Here is a 20200-nt window from a genome sequence, read left to right on the forward strand (position 1 = left end):
TCCAGCCTATCTGAACAGGGTGGATCACAGCATAGGCAAAACGACATAAATAAAATTCTAAAAATACACACAAAAATTTAAAAATAAAAATTTAAACACCATAACATTAAAATACTAATATTCCCTTTAGAAATTCAAGGAGGGGGGTCATCATAGCATTGCCCTCTCTGGGGGTAGAGCTCAGTAGATAAAGACAGAGAGGGCAGCAGGTTTAGCTGTCTGATGTCAGGCGTCAATCATAGGCCTTGTGAAACTACTCTGGCAAGTACTGTGGAACTATCTGAGGTCCCTAATCCCTAGAGCTCCTTTCAGTACAAAGGCCTTACATAGTCAGAGCCATTGGGAGACTCCATCGGAACTGGCTGTAAACATTGCCTCACTGCAAAGGAAGAGTGGGATGAGGACAAGTTGCCTGATGCCTTCCTAGTCTGAGGTCTTCTGAGTGTTCCACCAGGCCATGTCAACACCAGGGTGGCCAAAGATCCTGTGACATCTGTGAATCTATCTAATCTCCCTTTAAAGCTGTCTTGTTTTATGCCTATCACCACATCCTCTGACAGCGAATTCCAGATTTTAATCACTATCTGTGTAAAGAAGTACTTCCTTTGATCTTCTGAATCTACTGCTCATCAGCTTCAATGGATGCTCTTGAGTTCTAGTATTTTGGGAGAGGGAGAAAAACTCTCTTTGTCATCTCTGTCCACCTCATCCATCATTTTCTAAACCTCTATTGTATCCCCCCTTAACTATTTCTTTTCTAAACTGAGAAGTCCCAGACTCTTCAGCCTTTTCTCATATACAACCTCTGTTGTCCTTTTTGAGAGACAGTGGCCAGAACTGTACATAATATTCCAAATGAGGCTGTACCATAGATTGATAGTGACCATATAATACTATTTTATATTCAGTCCCTTCCCTAATATTCCTTAACATAAGAGTTTGCCTTTTTCACTGCTGCAGTGCACTGAGTTGATATTTCATTAAGCAATCCACTGGGGCTTTACGCACCGGGATCTTTGTTGCAAATTGGTCACTGAATGAAAAATCGCCATTTAAAATAGTGGAATTCGTCGTTATGCATACCTGCCTTTGTAGTGGTATCCAGTTGCGTTTTGTAGCGTTTCCCACAGGCTTCCGGTCTCGGCAGAAATCGCTAGAAAGGAAGCGCTATTGCCGAGCTCATCCCGCCCCTGGCCGTCAAGCAGCCAATGGGCAGCCGTTAGCATGCTCCCAAACAGCCCCTTTCCCTTTAAGAAAGGTTTTTTTTATTAAAAAAACACACCCATTGTAACGAATCTGTGTAGATTCGTTGCAACGGAGAGACCCATCCAGCTGCCTAATGTGTTTGAGCTGTCGTTTGATCGTATGATCGTTGGCACGCTGCCTCGAGTGAAAAGAAAAAAATCTCCCCTCCCCCCCCTCTCACGGGCCGATTTTCGGCTGAATGACTGTGTTAAATGTGTGTGCTTAGTGACTGAAGGGGAGGGACTGAAGCCAGGGAAGCCTCTAAACTGAAAGAGGCTCGCTGGTGCGTTTATCCCCGCTCGCTCGGAGAAAAAAAAATGGCAATCGCTTCACCGGAAGTTTGGAGGACAGGCTCAGGAGGAGGGACTTTGAAGAAACCGCAACAATGTTAACGCACAGGTCTTTATCGCTAGTGTTACAGATTGTTTGCAAGAGTGTAGCGCTTTCCGGAGGGTGAATCCACTTTTTGGGATTCCCCTGAAAGCGCTACAACGAAGCGCTTTTTGCTGATCGGTTTCAGGAGTGTTGCAGATTGTCTACGACGTCGTGCGTTAAGGCAAATCAATAGCGTTTCCAATTAGCAACCATTGTGTGATTTTGAAGCCGTGCAAAAAGCCCCACTATGTTGCCAAGATAGTTCCCCATTTCAGTTTCAGCAAATTCAGACCCCATTAGCCTATGCATCACCTCGCCGGGGCAAGCGAGGCTTGGGCAAGTGGCAAATGAGGAGCCGCGCTTCACGTGGCTCCCCATTGGCCGCTTGGCCCTGGATGGACACTCGGGGGGCCCAATCAGGAGCCGCTTCGCAGCTCCTGATTGGGCCCTCTGAGTTTTTATCCCGGACAGAGCCCACCCTATCTCCTCCCACATTGCCCTTACCCTTTTATTTATTCCGCTCCGCAGGAGCGGTTAAAGATTCATAGATGCATTTGGCTCCTTCCATTTTAATCCCTCTTGAAATCTGGAGCCTTGATGCATAAAAGATAATCCTCATGCAGCCTGAAGGCAGATAAATCCGATTCTTTTGATGAATTCTGTCTCTCATTTCTGACATCCTGAAGCACAAGATGGCACCATGTTTGCTATGGCCGAAATGGATTTGTAGTAATTTCCCTTCAGTCTTGACTAGCTCTGTCATTGTTCCTTTGCCTCTCTGAATTTGCTTTGTAATATCTTTTCTCTAATATACTTATATGACCTTTTTTAGTGTAGGGCTCAACTACACATTACAGTTTCTTTCATGTTTATTTTGAGTGATGCCCTCAAATTATCTCCCATGTTCTGATTCTTGTTAGAGCAATCCTAGAAGATACATTTATAATTTATAGCAGCTGGTGATTCCTGGCTCCAGGGAAGCTTGTCTGACCTTGACAAGACCCAGGGCTTTCTCTGTCTTGCCCCCAACCTGGTTGAGCTCCCAGACAAAATCAGGGCCCTGCCAGATCTAAAACAATTCCACAGGGCCTGAAAAATGGAGCTCTTCCACCAGGCCTGCCATTGAGACAAGTGAATCAGCCACCAACCAGAGCCCAGAGGCCCCCTCCCAACATCAACTGCACCTGCAGAAGAAGAACTGATTCATAGTGTAGTTAAAACCATAATATTCCATTGTCGAATGTTAAATTGTAAACTGTTTTATTTTGGGACAAGTTTCTATAGTTAAAAGTGTTATGCTTATTACATTGTACTGTATTATGAAAGTTTTAGTGTAAGCTGCCCTGAGCTGCAAGGGAGTGTGGTTTATGAATTAAATAAATAAATAAGATGAAATAAAGTCATTTAAAATAAATGAGAAAGAAATATAAATGTGTACTTGAGTCCACTCTTGTTTTTTTATAACAGTTTTATTATTTGTGATTTTATTATACCTGACAGGGGACCAATTTCAGCAGCAAACCCTGTCTGCCACAGATTACTGTGTCCCCAAGGACGCAGGTGGGGCAGAAAGGCTCCACCATGTGGGTGGTGTTGGTGCCCCCTCTTTGCACAAAGGTGGGATTGCATGGCAATCTGCAAAAAAAAATGCCCCATTTGGCTTCACGGTTCCAGAAAGTGCCATGTTCACACGGGTTGTGGCCAGACAGGCCCCCTCAGCAGACTAGGTAAACCAGATATATCTGTGTTCCCTTTGCGTGGGGAAACGAATGCCCTAATGTGCAGTAAACCTGGGAGTGGGCTGGGTTGGCACCAATATCATGCCACTGCAGGGATTAGCCCTGCTGTCCCATGGGTGCCAGCCCCTCCTTTTCTGTCCATGCAAAATTGGCCCTGAATTTTCCATGAATTTGTCCACTCTCCTTTTAAAACCTTCCAGGTTGGCATCTAGATCCATAACGGACCATCTCGGATCTAGATAACGGATCTAGATCCGACGGACCATCTCAAGAAGCACCATCCACAGCATACCCCGTCGCCCGATCCAGTCCAGATGTACACCATCTCCAAGTCCAAGGTGTGGGCCCCAACCCATACGACCAGCATATTGTCTGGCCCAATAAACATAGCTATGCCCAGCAATCCAGATGGTCACAGCCGTAACAGGTCCTGCAACGAATTAAAGGTTAGATCGAATATAAGTCTTGTAAGCCATGGATCGCTATCGACCTAATTCCACAATCTGCTGCGAGGAAGCCCCTTGCAGGTGCGCTTGAGTAGCCACCCCAATCTGAAAAGAATGAACCCCAAACCACTCTGCTGGGACCCCAAGCCATCGCAAGCACCTCTGCAGTACTGCAACAAACTGAAACCTGGATAGGCAGGTGCCATCCGCATGGATAACTAAATTCCCCGCTATCCAGGGGCGAGCAGCCAAATAAGCCTTCATGCTGGTTACTGGACATAGGCTTTCCATTTGGGCAGCCAATTGCAGTTTGGCACCCCTGCCCCTCTGGTCCATCTTCTCAACGTGACCATATAGCCGCCGGCCGCAGGCACCACATCCCTCCTATCAAGGGAACTAGACCCAGTTGGCAGTCTAGAAGGAGCGAGGAACTCACTGCTGCGCAGAGCTCCAAAAAAGGACAATGTGAAGGCCGCTGAGAACAGGAGGGCCTCATAAGGGGTGGAACAAATAAATGGTAATTGAGACAGCAAACTTCCAAGAAGTGCCAATGTAATAGGGCGCCTAGTGTCCTGTCTAAGCGGATCCGCCCTCCACCACCCCTCGATGGCCTTATGAGCCAAGAAAGACGTGCTGGGATCCCATGCCCCAAAAACCTTGCTAAAAAATGCTAAGCCCACTACATGAACCCACATTGTCCCTGGGGTGATGCCCTTCTTCCTGAGACTGGCCAGATAACACAGCAATGTATGCTCGTGTGTCCTTCTTCCTCGGCGAAGGCCAGAACCCCCCTGGCAGCTCCTTCGTAAGCCTGACAGGTGGACGGTGCCAAGGACCCCAAAATCCCTCTCAGAATCACTCCTCTCCAAGTGTCCAAAGCTCTTCTGGGAAGTCCTCTGGATCCTGAGTGGCCCCAGGGGCGAGTTGGTGAAATCTGTCGATCTGCAGGCAAGAAAGGGAATCTGCTAATGCGTTATCCACTCCTACCACATGCTGTGCATGAAAAGAAATGTTGGCCCTAAGGCACAACAAAACCAACCTCCGAACGAGCCTCATGACCCATGTGGGAGGATTGCTTGTTCACTACCTGTACTACCTGTACCCTGCAGTTGGTAAAGGCCCCCTGTCATATATAGCCACCAGGATGGGGAAGAGTTCCAAGAATGTGAGGTCTCTCCATACCGCCTTCCCCCAGTGAGCCGGCCATTTTTGCACCACCTGATCTCAAAATATACACCAAAACCGTGGCCACCTACTGCATCCGAGTGCACCTGTAACATGTTACCCAGCTGCACTCGATCCTGCCCCATGGACACCCCATTGAAGTCACGGAGTAATATTTGCCATACCCGCAAGTCCTCCTTGAGCTCCTTGGTCACCCGAATGTGGTGATGTGGCACCCGAATACCCACCATAGACTGTGCTAACCGGGCGCAGAATGCCCGGCCTGGGGCTACAACTCTACAGGCAAAATTCAGGTGTCCCAATAGTGCCTGTAGCTCCCTCAGCGTACACGTAGACCTACGCAGTATGCCCTGGAGCAAAGACCCGAGGGTGCCCAGCTTTTCCTGAGGCATATGGGAAGTGCCACTCACCGTGTCCAATTCAATGCCCAAAAACATGAGCCGGGATGCTGGGCCCTCCGTCTTTTCTTGAGCCAACGGAAACCCCAGGTCTGCGGCAAGACGTTGAAGCACGTGTAAGTGAGAAGCACAATCACCCAATCCCGCCGGGCCCACAAACAAAAAATCATCCAACTAATGGATGACCTCTCGAAAACACCCCAGTTCCTTCACGGTCCACTCCAGGAAGGTCCTGAATGTTTCAAAGGCAGAACATGCCACAGAGAAACCCATGGGCATGGCCTTATCGACATACAAACACCCTGCAAATTTAAAACCCAAGAGGCAAAAATCCTCCAGATGCACTGGCAAAAGGCGAAATGCTGACTGAATGTCGCATTTGGCCATCAAAGCCTCTTTCCCACAGGTCCTTACCTTGGCCACCGCCTGGTCAAACGATGCATACCGGACCATGCACAGCTCAGCCGGTATAAGGTCATTCACAGAAGAACCTGCTGGATAGGACAGGTGATGTATCAACCTGAACTGCCCAGGGGTCTACTTAGGCACCACCCCAAGCGGGGAAACTCGCAAATTGTCCATAGGCGGGGACTGTACAACAACCCTGCCTGCGTGCAACCCTGCCTGCACGGCACTTCTTCTCTATTTTGCCCGCCAAGAGGAGTGGCAGCTCCCTAGCAGAAAGTAGGCTTCCGCTGTCTGTGGCCACCTACTCACCCGTGAAAGGGATGTGGAAGCCCTGTTAAAAACCCTCCAGCAGATAGGCAGCAGCCGCCCTGTTTGGATACCTGTCCAAACAGGGGTGGAGGGCACTCACCTGTACGGGATCGGGGTTGGGATCATGGGCAAATTAGGCTATGTCGGAAGCTCCTCCCGTACCCGATCCCTCATCCTTCCGAATGGAGGACCGAGCCCCACGAAAGGGCTGCTGGGTCAAGGTGGATTTAGTGCAAGAATGGCCAGCATGACTCCGCACACACACACTTCGCAGACATGATTATACTGGCACTGGGGCCGTTTACATGTTTTGTGGTTATAATCCCAGCACGGGAGACCTAACCTCCATCTATACACTGGGAACCTCTGCTCACGCTCCGTGGCTGGGCGGACATTGGGGCCAACCTTCACTAGCCATGCATCACTGTTCCGCATGTCCCACTTTGCAAGAGCGTTGTAAGAGGCCCTTTCCCTGAATACTTGATCGTATTCTAAGGCAGTGCCCTCACCCGTTGTCTCCTTGGCCTGAATACTTGATCGTATTCTAAGGCAGTGCCCTCACCCGTTGTCTCCTTGGCCTCCAAGACGTGGGACAAATATCTGGCCAAATGCCACCCCCTCTCAGGGTAGGCAGGAGAGATAAGGGCAAGGTACTCAACATAACCCCTCAGCCAATTAGAAAAATTGTGCTTACATCTAGGAAGGTCCTTACTGTGCTTAGCCTTATGTTTGCCTGTATCCCCTCCTTTGTGGCCCACTCTAACCAAAACATACATATTGACAAAGTACACATCCAGGGCCCTCTCCCACAATTTGCGGGACAGGTGGATCCCTGGAGGAGCCTCTGTGTCCCTGTACTGGCCCGGAGGTTCAGTAATCAACCCAGCCGCTCTTGCCAGCTCAAGCTGACACCTGGCCTCAGCCTGACGCCTATGAGGCCAGGCGGACATACCCGGCACAAATGCCCCATCCAACCAGTAGCGGCCCTCTTTATGGGCATTGTCAGCCTCCTCACTGGAGGTTGACTCACCGGAGGAAATGGAGCAGTGTGCTCTGCAACACCTCTTGCGGCCCGACTTCCTCCTCTGCTTCCATCTTGAAGGGCCCCCCCACCTGTCAGTATCCATAGTAGCAGAACTCTCACCCCAGGAACTCTCCTTCATGGTACTCGTGACACTATCGTCTCCAAAAGGAGCATGCAGGCCTGACAGTTGGGCAACTGCCTGGGCATACCCCTTCTAATAAGCAGAGGTGCTGCTATCAGGTGTGCTTGGCCCTTCCTCTGGGCTGTGATCTCATAAACTAGGTTGAGAGGATGGGGCCCTGCGGCTGCTGGAGGGGAGCTCTAGACTGCCCTGCCGCCCTCTCCTAGCCCCTCGAGATTGATCCCTTGCACCCTGAAGTGCCTGCAATGGAGCGACAGGCTCCTGGCCCAGATCCGGGCTGCCGACTGGGTCTGAGGCCTACCCCTAGGAGCAGCAGAGGGGTTTTCCTGGGGCCACCTGCCCCTGTCCCTGTTAACACTGCCAGATTGGGCCCGGTTCCCACCGTGGCGAGCCATACCAGGCTGATCCCCAATCATAGAATCATAGAGTTGGAAGGTGCCATAGAGGCCATCTAGTCCAACCCCCTGCTCAACCCAGGATCAGCCCTAAGCATCCTAAAGCATCCAAGAAAAGTGTGTATCTAACCTTTGCTTGAAGACTGCCAGTGAGGGGGAGCTCACCACCTCCTTAGGCAGCCTATTCCACTGCTGAACTACTCTTACTGTGAAATTTTTTCCCCTGATATCTAGCCTATATCGTTGTACTTGAAGTTTAAACCCATTACTGCGTGTCCTCTCCTCTGCAGCCAGCAGAAACAGCATCCTGCCCTCCTCCAAGTGACAACCTTTCAAATACTTAAAGAGGGCTATCATGTCCCCTCTCAACCTCCTTTTCTCCAGGCTGAACATTCCCAAGTCCCTCAACCTATCTTCATAGGGCTTGGTCCCTTGGCCCCAGATCATCCTCGTTGCTCTCCTCTGTACCCTTTCAATCCCCACAGGGAGGTCTAATGCTTGTGGCTCGTGCCCCCCAGTGGCACCAGCCCACTCCTGAGGTTCGCTGACCTGACCTGCCAGTGCCTGGGATGAAGCCGGGAGGGCCGACGCTTGCCCACCCGCCTGCTGCCCGATCTAAGGGCCGGCTCCCCACCTGCTGGGAAACCCCCACCCGGTCCCCTTCCTGCCCAGAGGTGGGAACGCCCCCTCCTTGCCGCTTTTGGCCCGAAGGCTGGTTGCTCCGGCGCCTCTGCAGCATAACCTGAGCGCTCCATGCGAGTGCTAAGGAGACCATGAGGGTGGGGGCGGGGGCTGGAACTCAGCAGGCCCAGCCACACCCCGTAGCGCAGTGAGCGGCACAGCCAAGTCTACAAACCTGAGAAAAGCCCCAGGATTGCAGAAAGATCTGAAATCTAAAAAAGAAATAATGTTTTTTTTAAAAAAAACCCAATGATAAAAGGGGTACCTGTAGCTTTAAAAAACGGATGCTTCCAATGGCAGTTTAGACAACTATAACTGTATAGACAACTTTCAAGCCTATGTGGCAGAGTGGGCAGGGTGCTTTCCATGGCTGTTATAACCTTCAGAGAAGGATTTATTGGAGCCAGGTGACTTATTACATGCAATTTACATGATTTGTTCAACTGTATGCTATGGTTCAAAAGCAGCCACCTTAGAATTTCAGATTACAATTTGGGAAAGCCAGATTTGAATCCCCAATCTGCCATGGAAGCTCCCTTGGTAACTTTGCGACATTCACACAATCTCAGCCCCACCTACCTCACAAGGTAATTGTGAGAATAAAATGGAAAAGAGGACATTTTTGGTGAAAGTCAGTATAAAATGAAGCTAATAAATATCAGTATAGCCAAAAATGGTGGGGATAAATGTAAAACTGATTGTGGTACACCCAGTATCCAACTCCATTATCTTACAAAAAAAAAAAAGAATGGCTCTTTTTATGTACTCTGCTTTTTACTACCCAAAGGAGTCTCAAAGTGGCTTACAATGACCTACCCTTCCTCTCTACACATCAGACAACCTGTGAAGTAGGTGGGGCTGAGAGAGCTCTGAGACAACTGTGACTGGCCCATGGTCACCCAGCTGGCTGCATGTGGAGGAATGGGGACCAAAACCTGGTTCTCAAGATTAGAGGTCGCTGATCTTAACCATTACACCGCAATGGCTGTCCTACTGCTAGGGGCTTTCAAGAGACTCCTTCTTTAAGCTCAAAGAAAACTGTAGGACTGGAAATTTCCAGTGTCAAAGCTATATGAGAATTTTCTAAGATATGGTCTTAACTATAATACATTCTATAATACATATTGTTGTGTATGCGTTGCAAAAGAAATCTGAAGCTTGGATCCTAGTGCTAGCATCAGGGATGTGTAATTACCATTGAAGAAGAGTTGGTACTTATATGCCGCTTTTCTCTACCTGAAGGAGTCTCAGTGCAGCTTACAATTCCCTTCCCTTTCCTCTCCCAACAGCAGACACCCTATGAGGTACATTAGGCTGAGAGAGCCCTGATATTCCTGCTCGGTCAGAACAGTATTCTCAGTGCTGTGGTCCAAGGTCACCCAGCTGGTTGCATGTGTGGGAGGGCACACAAGCTGTTCTGACCGAGCAGTGATATCAGGGCTCTCTCAGCCTCACTCACCTCACAGGTTTTCTGTTGTGGGGAGAGGAAAGGGAAGGTGATTGTAAGCCGCTTTGAGCCTCCCTTGCATAGAGAAAAGCGGCATATAACTCTTCTTCTTGTAATTACCCAATCAGCGGGCTCTGCTTAGGACCAATTACAGGTTTTGGCAGAGATCTCTGAACAATATATACGTTTGAGCAGTAGGCTGTTGTTTTAATTCAGTTGTGTACAATCAATAAAGAGCTGATGTTTTGGTACCCAAGTGACTTGGCACCTTATTTTTTTTCTTAATTATTTTTATTATAATTAATAAATAACAATCAACAGAAACGGCTCACCAAAAACAAAATTCACCGCAGCACAACTCTGTAGCTTCATAAACCATTTGAATCCTGTAGACTGGGGGTCATCAATCCCCGGTCCCCAGTCCACTAGTGGGCCGCAAAGGCCTTGGTGATGGTCCGCCACGCCTGCCTCTCCCCCCCTCCGCAGACAGAATCTCACCAGGCCGTGAGAGAAGCGGCTGCCAAAGTGGCCGCTTCACTCGTGGCCCAGCTAGTTTTCTGCTGTGAGAGCTGGGGGGGGGGGGAGATGCAGGCGCGGCCGCCGGCACGCCGGCGGGCACAAATGCACATGCGCGGAGCTACCGCACATGCGCGTAGAGCGCCCCTGGGGGTGAAAATGTGCATGCGCAGAGCAGTTGCACATGAACGTTTTCACCACCAGGGGGGCGCTAACGTGCATGCTCGGCGCCTGGGCCGCCGGCTCTTCACTACCTTCGGAGACGGTCCTCAACCTTAAAAAGGTTGGGGACCGCTACTGTAGACAATGTCCATTTCATCTATTACAGTTCAACTGTTCATCATAATTCCAAGTCACACATTAAAACACTAGTTCACATACCTTATAGTCTGAAAATTTCCTTAAGTAATTTGCCAAATCCAGCCAAATTATATTGAAATCCTCAATCTTTTTCTCCCCTTGAATTACTTTAATGTTATTTGTTAACTTTTCCAACATCATAAACTGCCTAATTTTCTTTCGCTAATTATCTAATTAGATTTTATCTGCGTTTTTCCAGTTAGTAGCAGTTAACATCCTGGCAGCTACAATCAGAAAGTTCACCAATATTTTCTGCTTACATTGAGCATTTTCATTGAGAAATAAATTGGACTTTCCTTGATAATGACTTAAATGGAACTTGCCTAAATATCTTATTCCACTCCATCCCATTAATAGTGATATTTAGGTCTAATTCCCACATTTTTTTTATTGTTTGTGATGCGGATTGTTCCTGATCTAATAATATTTTATATAATTCCGATATTAGTTTCTCTTCTATTTTATCTATGTTGTCGATTAATTTTTCAAAATCCGTTACTGGTCTATCCAATTGGATTTTAATTTCTTTCCTTTGCAGAAAGGATGGAATTTGAAGTTTCAACATCCAGTTACATCCCTCTGGAAAATTGTTTTTCATGTCTTAATATCTTGCTAACCTCTGATAAATTTGTATGAATATTATTAAGAAGAAGGACTTTACCAAGGTCTCCTATAATGTCTAATCCATAACTTTTAAATGCTAAAAATTTTGGGTGGCAGAAAATAGGTGTTAATGGGGGATTGCAGGGTATAGGTTCTTTTCCCATTTTTTCCATACAAGAATCGGGCTGTGAAGAGTAAGCAAAGAGTTTATATTTAGATTTTTACCAACGATCTTGCCGAATAAAACTTGGATACCTCCTATTTTCTCCAAAATATAATTATCCAAGTTTGAACTGTTAATTTCCCTTGAGAGAGATAGGAAAGGAATAATATGTCTTAATTGATGCGCATCATAATATAAAGAAATATTTGGTATTCCCCAACCTCCTTCATTTACTGAATGGTATCTCAATAATTTTGCTGTTCTCGGTTTCCTGGATCTAAAAATGAATTGGTCTATTTGTATTTGCCATTTCCTTAAGATCTTATCAGAAACATGCCATGGTAATGCATAAAATAAATATGACAATTTTGGGATAATGAACATTTTAACCCATGCAATTCGAGTGAATGTATCACTATTCTGTTTTTCCCATTTCTTCAAGTCTAATTTTATTTGTCTCCACAATGGTTTATAATTATATTGATACATCTTATTCAATTTTTTAGTAATTGTTATACCAAGATATCTGAAACTTTTATGAACTAATGGGATATTTAGTTTATGAGAAGCCTCTAGCTGTTTTTTAGGAATAATATTACTACATAACAGACTAGATTTTGAAAAGTTTATCTTTAGCCCTGAAATTTGACTAAAATTTTGAAATTCTTCCTTAATAGGTTTTATAGATGATTTTAAATCTGCTATTGATAGCAACATATCATTAGCATACATTGTTAACAACCTTTCCACTCCACCGCAATTAAAGTCTCTAATTTCCTGATTATTTCTTAATTTATTTGCTATAGGCTCTAAAGCCAGAATAAAAAGTAATGGGGAAAGAGGGCATCCTTGTTTGGCACCTTATTGAACCCACTATTCAATACATATATTATATGTACAAATAGCCAAGTCTAAATTGCAGGATTGCCAAATGCCCTGGTGGAGTTGGGTGTCTCCCTTGCCTGTCCCTACCCACAGCTCTGATCAGCTGGCTGGCAGGGGGAACTTATCAGAAGAAAGGAGAAGGCCTAGGCTTCATTACTGACATAGCACAGGAAGTGACATCATGATAGCAATAGCATCCAGGGTGACTCGAATATTTGGGCAAAATCTCTATGGGTGAAGCTGGTTTTACCATAGAGCTTTTGCCCAAATACCAGAGTGTCGTCTAGTCATACTGGTATGATGACATCACTTCCTAGGCCCTGGTGAAGATGATAAAATTCTTGGTGGGCAACATTTGTGATCTGGCCCTCCATTGATAGGACTCCAGGATCACATCCAGGCTGTTGATGGTGGTCAAAGTTGTTAATTGAACGCCATCAAGAGCTGGAAGTTGCACTGACTCACCTGGAACCACCAACTCAGCCAGAGGTGGAGCTGAATTCTTAGCTGAATTCAGCTTCAGCCAACTCCTCTTGAGTCAGTCCACCACAGACTCCAGATAACTGAACAATAAGTCTGGGGGTGTAGATGGATGGCTGTCCATCAACAGATACCACTGGGTGTCATCTGCATATTGATGACAACCCAACCCAAAACTCTAGACCAACTGGGCAAGGAGGTGCACATAGATGTAAAATAACATTTGGGAGAGAATAGCTCCCTGTAGGGCCCTGCATATCAGGGCATGCTGCTGAGTTATCTCCCCTAACGCCATCCTTTGTCCACAAGCCTGGAGAAAAGATTTTATCCATTTAAATGCTGTATCTCTTATCCCCCTGTCTCCGCTTAAGTCCCCCTATCCCCTGCTGCTTACCAGGAGGGAGGTGGCAACCCTAATGAATTATTATATGCATGGTACTACTGTTCACATTTATAAAGTTGATACAAGGCTAGCTGGAATTTTCTGTTAACACAAGATTATATTTCTGTCTAATGAAGGATACCTACCATACAATGATATGATTGTAGTAGCAGGCATGATTTCTTTTTATGTGGGAGGCAGACTGGACAGGAAGTGAGTTGGTCAGTACATTTTTTATATGGCAGTTCTTTTAAATTCAAAGTGGCAGTTTGGTTTCATGTCACACCAAATGGGGAAAAGGTGATGGTACAGTTTTTTCTCCTAAAGTAAAAGTTAACAAAACCCGATCACCCAATAAATTTATAGGAGTGTTTGGTTTCTCCAGGAGATGTTAAGGCGAATTTCATAGAACTGATTCTCTAACCTAAACATTAAGAAGAAGAAGAAGAAGAAGAAAAAGAGTTGGTTTTTATATGCTGCTTTTCTCTACCCGAAGGAGTCTCAAAGCGACTTACAGTTGCCTTCCCTTTCCTCTCCCCACAACAGACACCCTGTGAGGTGGGTGAGGCTGAGAGAGCCCTGATATCACTGCTCGGTCAGAACAGTTTTATCAGCGCTGTGGCAAGTCCAAGGTCACCCAGCTGGCTACATGTGGGGTAGTGCAGAATCGAACCCAGCGTGCCAGATTAGAAGTCCGCACTCCTAACCACTACACCAAACAGGCTCTGAAGTTACTGTCCTGAAGTTAGTCAGCTTGGTATCCATTTTCCCATATTTATTCAATGATCAGAATTATAAAAAGCTTGAGAACAGCTGAGAAAAACAAACCATTTTTCATCACTCTCTTTGTACTTTGCTAATTAGATCTAGATCTATCATATTTGACAAGTGGTTTGGTGAGTCAGCCTCTTTGGACTGTGTTGCAACATGACCTCTGATTGTTTGGAAAGTATGACTTTGCAATTCAGAGATATGCCTGGATTATAACTTGCTATCCAAGTGACACTCATCCCAGGAAAATTCATGACTCATTCTTGCAGATGCACGTGTGGCTTTAAACAGTAATTGTATCAGTGATTTTCCAGCACTACCTGTTCCCTCCTGCACAGGATGATACAGTTTTAATGAATGGTCTTGATGATAATGAAGACTCAAGCCCATTATGTACTGAAACATGACACCATTTAGGTAGCATACATTATTTTTGGTGTGTGGAGGAGGTGGGTAAGTAGGCTTCCTGTGACATGTGCCAGATTACAGAGATCAGAAGTGTGGGATTTCAAGGTGCAGATCATTTCTGCATTTTCAGGAGGAAGAAAAATCAACCAAGAGGAAGAAAAACCAAGAAAAACCAAATTCTTGGCTTACTGTGCAGCATTAAGCTGCACCTCATCAAAACCGGGAAGACATGCTTCCTCATCTGCCCCCTTCCTATCCAGCCACAGCTCCTCCATTTTCAGAGGATTCCCCTTCAGGTGGCTTTGCTGGAGGTAATCATGGCCATGGCTACCAAACCTTTGTCCAATGAATTGGGGGGAGCCGATGGCCAGACACTTATCAACACATAGAGCTGGGTGTCGTCCATGTATTGGTGACAATCCAGTCCAACGCCCTGGACAAGTTGGCCTAGAGGGCCTCTAAGGATGTTGAACAGTATTGGGGAATAGGAGCTCATAGCAGCACAACTGTTCCTCCCTGACTTGTCTTAAGTGGGTACCTCTACCTTTCCAGGCCTTGTCCATATTTCCAAAAGGCCAGTTTAGCTTCCATCTGGCCTGGAGGACTTATTCTCACTGTCACCGTCATATCCTTATCTTTGTAGCAGAGGCTGTGTATAGACCCCACCCCTCCTTCTACAATCCCAGTTAGCTCCTAATGGTTTTGGTCACAATCCAGACCTCATTACCAAGGATGAATTGCAGAGAAAATAAGACATTAAGAATGTGCTGAGTCAGAGGCAGTTCCTAAAAGGACAAATAAGCCTTCCACCTACTGGTTACTTCCAGAGCCAGCCAGACACAAGGAAGGAGTAATACGGTCTGAGGAATACAGCGGCAACAATGGAAGGAGGTACAAAACAAGAAAAGGATGGAAGATATCCATGTTTTTCCTTCTCAGAGTATCCTTATTCCAGCCCTGCCATTGCTTCAAGGCATTGGCTGGCTGCAAAGCAAGGAGTGGGACAGAGACCATTGTTTTCTAAGGGGATTTCCCCCCCCCCATCATTTTAAATTTTAGATTGGAAGAGAATAGGGTCACTGGTTATGGGGATGTTGTGGAGTGGAGGAGTCAAAGAAAAGTAGTGGATTGTTTACTGGTGTTTTTAATGGCATCTCTGTTCAAATATCATTTCACTTAAAAGACTTGGATATCAGTATATCTCAATTTCAGTTAAATACTTGTAAATGATGGTATTAAGAAACTTCCTGATAGGTTAATTGTGTGAATTAATATAACAATGTTGGTTTGAACTCTGAGCTTTGGAGTGATGGTTGACCATACATCTAAAAGTTAATTATGTATATTGCTTTAGCTGTTGTTGGTTAGAGTTAATTGATGATGATGGTATGGCCTTGTACCCACTGGGATGGAGGCATTTTTACATTGGGCAAGAGTCTATAGCAGGCTTTCTCAACCAGGGTTTCATGAAACCCTGGGGTTTCTTGGCTGCCCTGGAATAAACTGGTTAAACATTTATTGGTTGATATGAATATATATGGTCATGTCAACTCACCCACCCCAAATGGCCAATGATGGGCCTGGAGGAGGGCAGGAAAGGGGGGTAGTATGTACACAGCTGTGTTTCCCAACCATATTCTGCATAATTGCATCACTTTTGGGGTTTCTTAAAGGCTGAAAAATGTTTCAGGGGTTTCTCAATGGTAAAAAAATTGACAAAGGCTGGTCTACAGTAACATAGGAAATTGTGGTTTTAAAGATGCTGTGCTCAATGAATATGCTTTATGAACTCACGAAGCTGAGTTACACGAAGCTTCTTAGACTGTGCAGAAGGGTGAGCAATTGAAATGACCTTCTGTGACCCCGCTTTTAATACGTCCTTCAGGACTGTTTTGGCTGCTTGCCTGTCTTTCCCTGCCATGCCTGAAGACTTGACACCAGTTCAAAATCTAAAGCCCCCCCCCCCCCAATATTCCTGAAATTACAACTATTGGGATCAAAAGAAAATATTATTGTGAGGGAGACAATTAGCAGGAATGCTAACATGATGCTTGGATTCACCTGTCAGAGGAGCTGATGCCAGGCTGTATAACATTAAAAGGCTGCCTTTGGATACCCCTGGTGAAACACGCCATTTGCAACATGGCTCAGAAAAGGCATGCCTGTCTAATTCTGTTTACTTACATTCCCAACAGTTTTTGTAATGGTTTTGCATTAGAGGCTGTTTGACTTAGGCTTAGTGTGTTCACTAGAAAGAAATCTAAGAATCCTTATGTAAATAAATGTCCTTAGGTATGAGGTGACAACAAGTGAGAGATCATAAATGCTGTGAGCCTGAGGACAATTTAGGAGGATGGGTGGGGTAATTAGGATACCTAGGTGTTTACATTTGGATACCTAGGTGTAAAGTGACCTAATAACATCAAAATGTTTAGAGGTATATCTTACAAGAAACAATCACCAACTACATGCCATGAAGAATGTGTCTATTATCTTTTCTTCTTTGCCGCTCAAGAACACTATCTGAGGGGGGAAAAACAATTAGTCTTGTGCTTGCTTCAGCAGCACAAATATTTTTTTTAAAAAGTTTTGTGGCATCTGAAAGACTAGCAGGTTTATTTTTATTTATATATTTATATACTGCCACTCTCAAATGTCTCACGGCAGTTTACAGAATTCAGGAAAACAATAAAATCCCATAAAACCCATTAAAGACATAATTAAAACACAATATCACGGTGGCAGATAATAAATATATAACCCACTCCCCTCCCCCCATCCAGCAAAGGTCTATTACTCTCTATCTGGGAGTGAGGGACTTAGTTGGTTTCAGCTAGCCCTGGCCTCAACCATATGCCTGGCGGAAAAGCTCCGTCTTGCAGGCCCTGTGGAAAGCTGACAAATCCTGCAGGGCCCATAGCTCTTCCGGGAGCTCATTCCACCAGGTTGGGGCCAGGGCTGAAAAAGCCCTGGCTCTGGTCGAGGCCAGGTGTATATCTCAGGGGCCCGGGACCAGTAAATTCATACCCACAGAGTGAAGAACCCTGTGGGGGGCATAAGCAGATAAGCGGTCCCGCAGATAAGCTGGACCCAAGTCGCGTATAACCTTAAAGGTTAAAACCAGAACCTTAAACTTGATCCGGAAGCAGACTGGTAGTGCAGATGGCATAGCACCAGCTGAATATGGGCCCTTCAGGATGTTCCAGTGAGGACCCTTGCAGCTGCGTTCTATACCAGCTGCAATTTCCGGGTCAAAGCCAAGGGTAGGCCCGCGTAAAGTGAGTTACAGTAGTCTAGTCTGGAAGTGACCATTGCATGGATCACTGTCGCCAACTGTTCAGGGGGCAGGTAGGGCGCTAGTAGCTGTGCTTGGCGCAGATGAAAAAACACTGTTCGGGTTACTTTCGTGACCTGAGCCACCATGGAAAGGGAGGCATCAAAGGTCACACCCAAGTTCCTGGCTTCTGTTGCCAGTGTTAATTGCACCCCTCCAGGCATGGGAGACGTGCTTCCAGATCCTGCCCCCTTCTACCCAGCCACAGTCTTGGAGGGGTTGAGTTTCAGGTGACTCTGCCTGAGCCATCCAGCCACTGCTTCTAAATATTTGGCAAATGTATCTGGGGGGGAGTCCGGCCGGCCGTCCATTACGAAGTAGAGCTGGGTGTCATCTGCATATTGATGGCAACCCAGCCCGTAGTCCCGGACCAGCTGGGTTAGAGGGCGCATATAGATGTTGAAAAGCATAAGGGAGAGTATCGCCGCCTGAGGTACTCCACATGGGAGCCCGAAAGGGGCCGACAACTCTTCCCCCACTGCGACCCTCTGTGTTTGGTTTCGGAGAAATGAGACTAGCCACTTTAGTGCTGTCCCCCTGGGATTGAATTAGAATCCCCCTAATCCCGGCCCTTTCCCCCTAATCCTGGCCATTTCCCCCTAATCCCGGCCCTGGGATTGAATCAGATTCAAATGGGTAGCCATGTTGGTCTGAAGCAGAACAAATTTAGAATCCAGTGGTACCTTTCAGACCGACAAAGTTTTATTCAAGGTATGAGCTTTTGAGTGCATGCACACTTACTCAGATGCAATGTTATGGAATTGTGAGCTTTGTTTGGGCCTGGGCCACTGAAGGAGAACAAACAATTTATTTTTTGACTTTTTAACCGCCCCTCTCTGCATCCAGGCTCAGGACATCCAATTCTGCAATAGTGTCAAAATCAGGATATAAAAACCAAAATAATAAATAATAGTAAAAATTCTGTCCCAATGCTCTGTCTCAGTATATGGGGGTATCCCACGAGGAGCCCATACAATTTGTCTGGGCATCCAGGTCTCAGCCAAATACCAGGTAGACTAGCGCCATTTTGCAGGCCCTGCAGAATTCTGATAGCTTGGTCAGGGTCCACATCTCTGCCAGTAGTGTATTCCACCAGGCTGGGTGGATGAGTCCAGTTGCACTTCTTTAGGACCAGGAACCATCAACATATTTGCATTTGTAGATCTTCATCTGCGGACATATTGGGAGAGGTGGTTCCTTAGATACGCAGGGCCCATTATTCATAAGGTCTTAAAGGTTTAAACCAACACATTGAATTTGATCCAGAATTCAACTGGCAACCAATGCAGCTGCTAGAGGACTGGTTGAATATTTGTCCTTAACAGTGTCCTAGTGAAGACCCACACAGCTGCATTTCGTTCCAGATGCAGTTTCTGGGTTAAGGTCAGGGGTAGGCCTGTGTAGAGTGAGTTACTAGTGTAATCTAGGATAGCTCAATGTAGAAAAGCAGGAAAAGATACAGGCAAAAGGGAGGAAGCAAAAAAAAAATAAATGTGGATTTTCAAAGGGCAGCAAGAATAGACAGTGAAGCTTACTGGAATTAGAAGTGCAAGCAGATAGAAGAAGATTACAAAAAGGGACACACAAGAATGCTTTTGCACTAATTAAGAGGTTCCAAATGCTATTCACAGAAGCATTATCAAAGATAAACAAGGGAGGGAACTGACTGACCAACAGAGCATTAAGAACAGGTGGCAAGAAAGTTTAGAGCAATAGGGAACAGCAGGAAAAGTCAACTTTAGTTTCACATGTCCTTGGATTTTGAGCTCTTCCCAACTCTGTTTTGCAATTGCTGTGCAATTTATTATTATTTTTTAAGAAACTTAATTTTTCATCTTCTGAAAGTTAGAATTGCTAGCTCTGAGTTGGGAAATACCTGGAGACCTTGTTTGTGAAGACTGAGAAGTGGGGTTTGGGGAGAGGAGAGACTTCAGTGGGGGTATAATGCCACAGATTCCGTCTTCCAAAGCAGCTATTTTCTCCAACAGGTGACATGATGTTGGTTGACTGGAAATCGGTTGTAATCCTGGGAGATCTCCAGCCACCACCTGGAGACTGGCAACCCAATCTGAAAGTAGAGTTGCCAGCTCTGGCTTGGGAAATTCCTGGACATTTGGGAGTGGAGACTAGGGAATGCAGAACTTGGGGAGAGGACTCATCAGGGATATGATACCATAGAGTCCTCCATGTGAAGCTGCCATTTCCTCCAGGGAAAGTGATTTCTGTTTCCTGGAGATCTGCTGTAATTGCAGGACGTTGGTAATACTATCTGAAAGTGTTTATTTTGTGTATCTTACCTTCTATGAATAATTCAAAAAGCTGTTTGTCTTGTTTTTTTACTCGTTTGCTGAATTTAAACTCTCTTTCTAAGGTCATTTTAGTTTGTAAACTGCCTTAGCAAAATCTGTCAGTACCCTCTGCCCTATTTAATAAGGACACACAAAATAACATGGCATAATATCTGGGCGTCAGTCAGGTGCTTGCTGTCGCTGGGATTAATATGC

General features: G+C 45.9%; 1 protein-coding gene across 1 annotated transcript in view; it reads left to right on the forward strand.

Moving 5' to 3' along the window:
- The first annotated feature begins 5435 nt into the window (after positions 1-5435).
- LOC143828881 (aldehyde dehydrogenase family 3 member B1-like) overlaps positions 5436-20200 on the forward strand; it is a 46755-nt gene continuing 31990 nt past the window's right edge. Inside the window, exon 1 of the mRNA XM_077319043.1 lies at positions 5436-5504. Within this exon, the coding sequence (XP_077175158.1) occupies positions 5436-5504 (69 nt within the window). The remainder of the gene's footprint in view (positions 5505-20200) is intronic.

This window comes from Paroedura picta, chromosome 2, assembly GCF_049243985.1.
Source record: "Paroedura picta isolate Pp20150507F chromosome 2, Ppicta_v3.0, whole genome shotgun sequence".
Lineage (NCBI taxonomy): Eukaryota > Metazoa > Chordata > Lepidosauria > Squamata > Gekkonidae > Paroedura > Paroedura picta.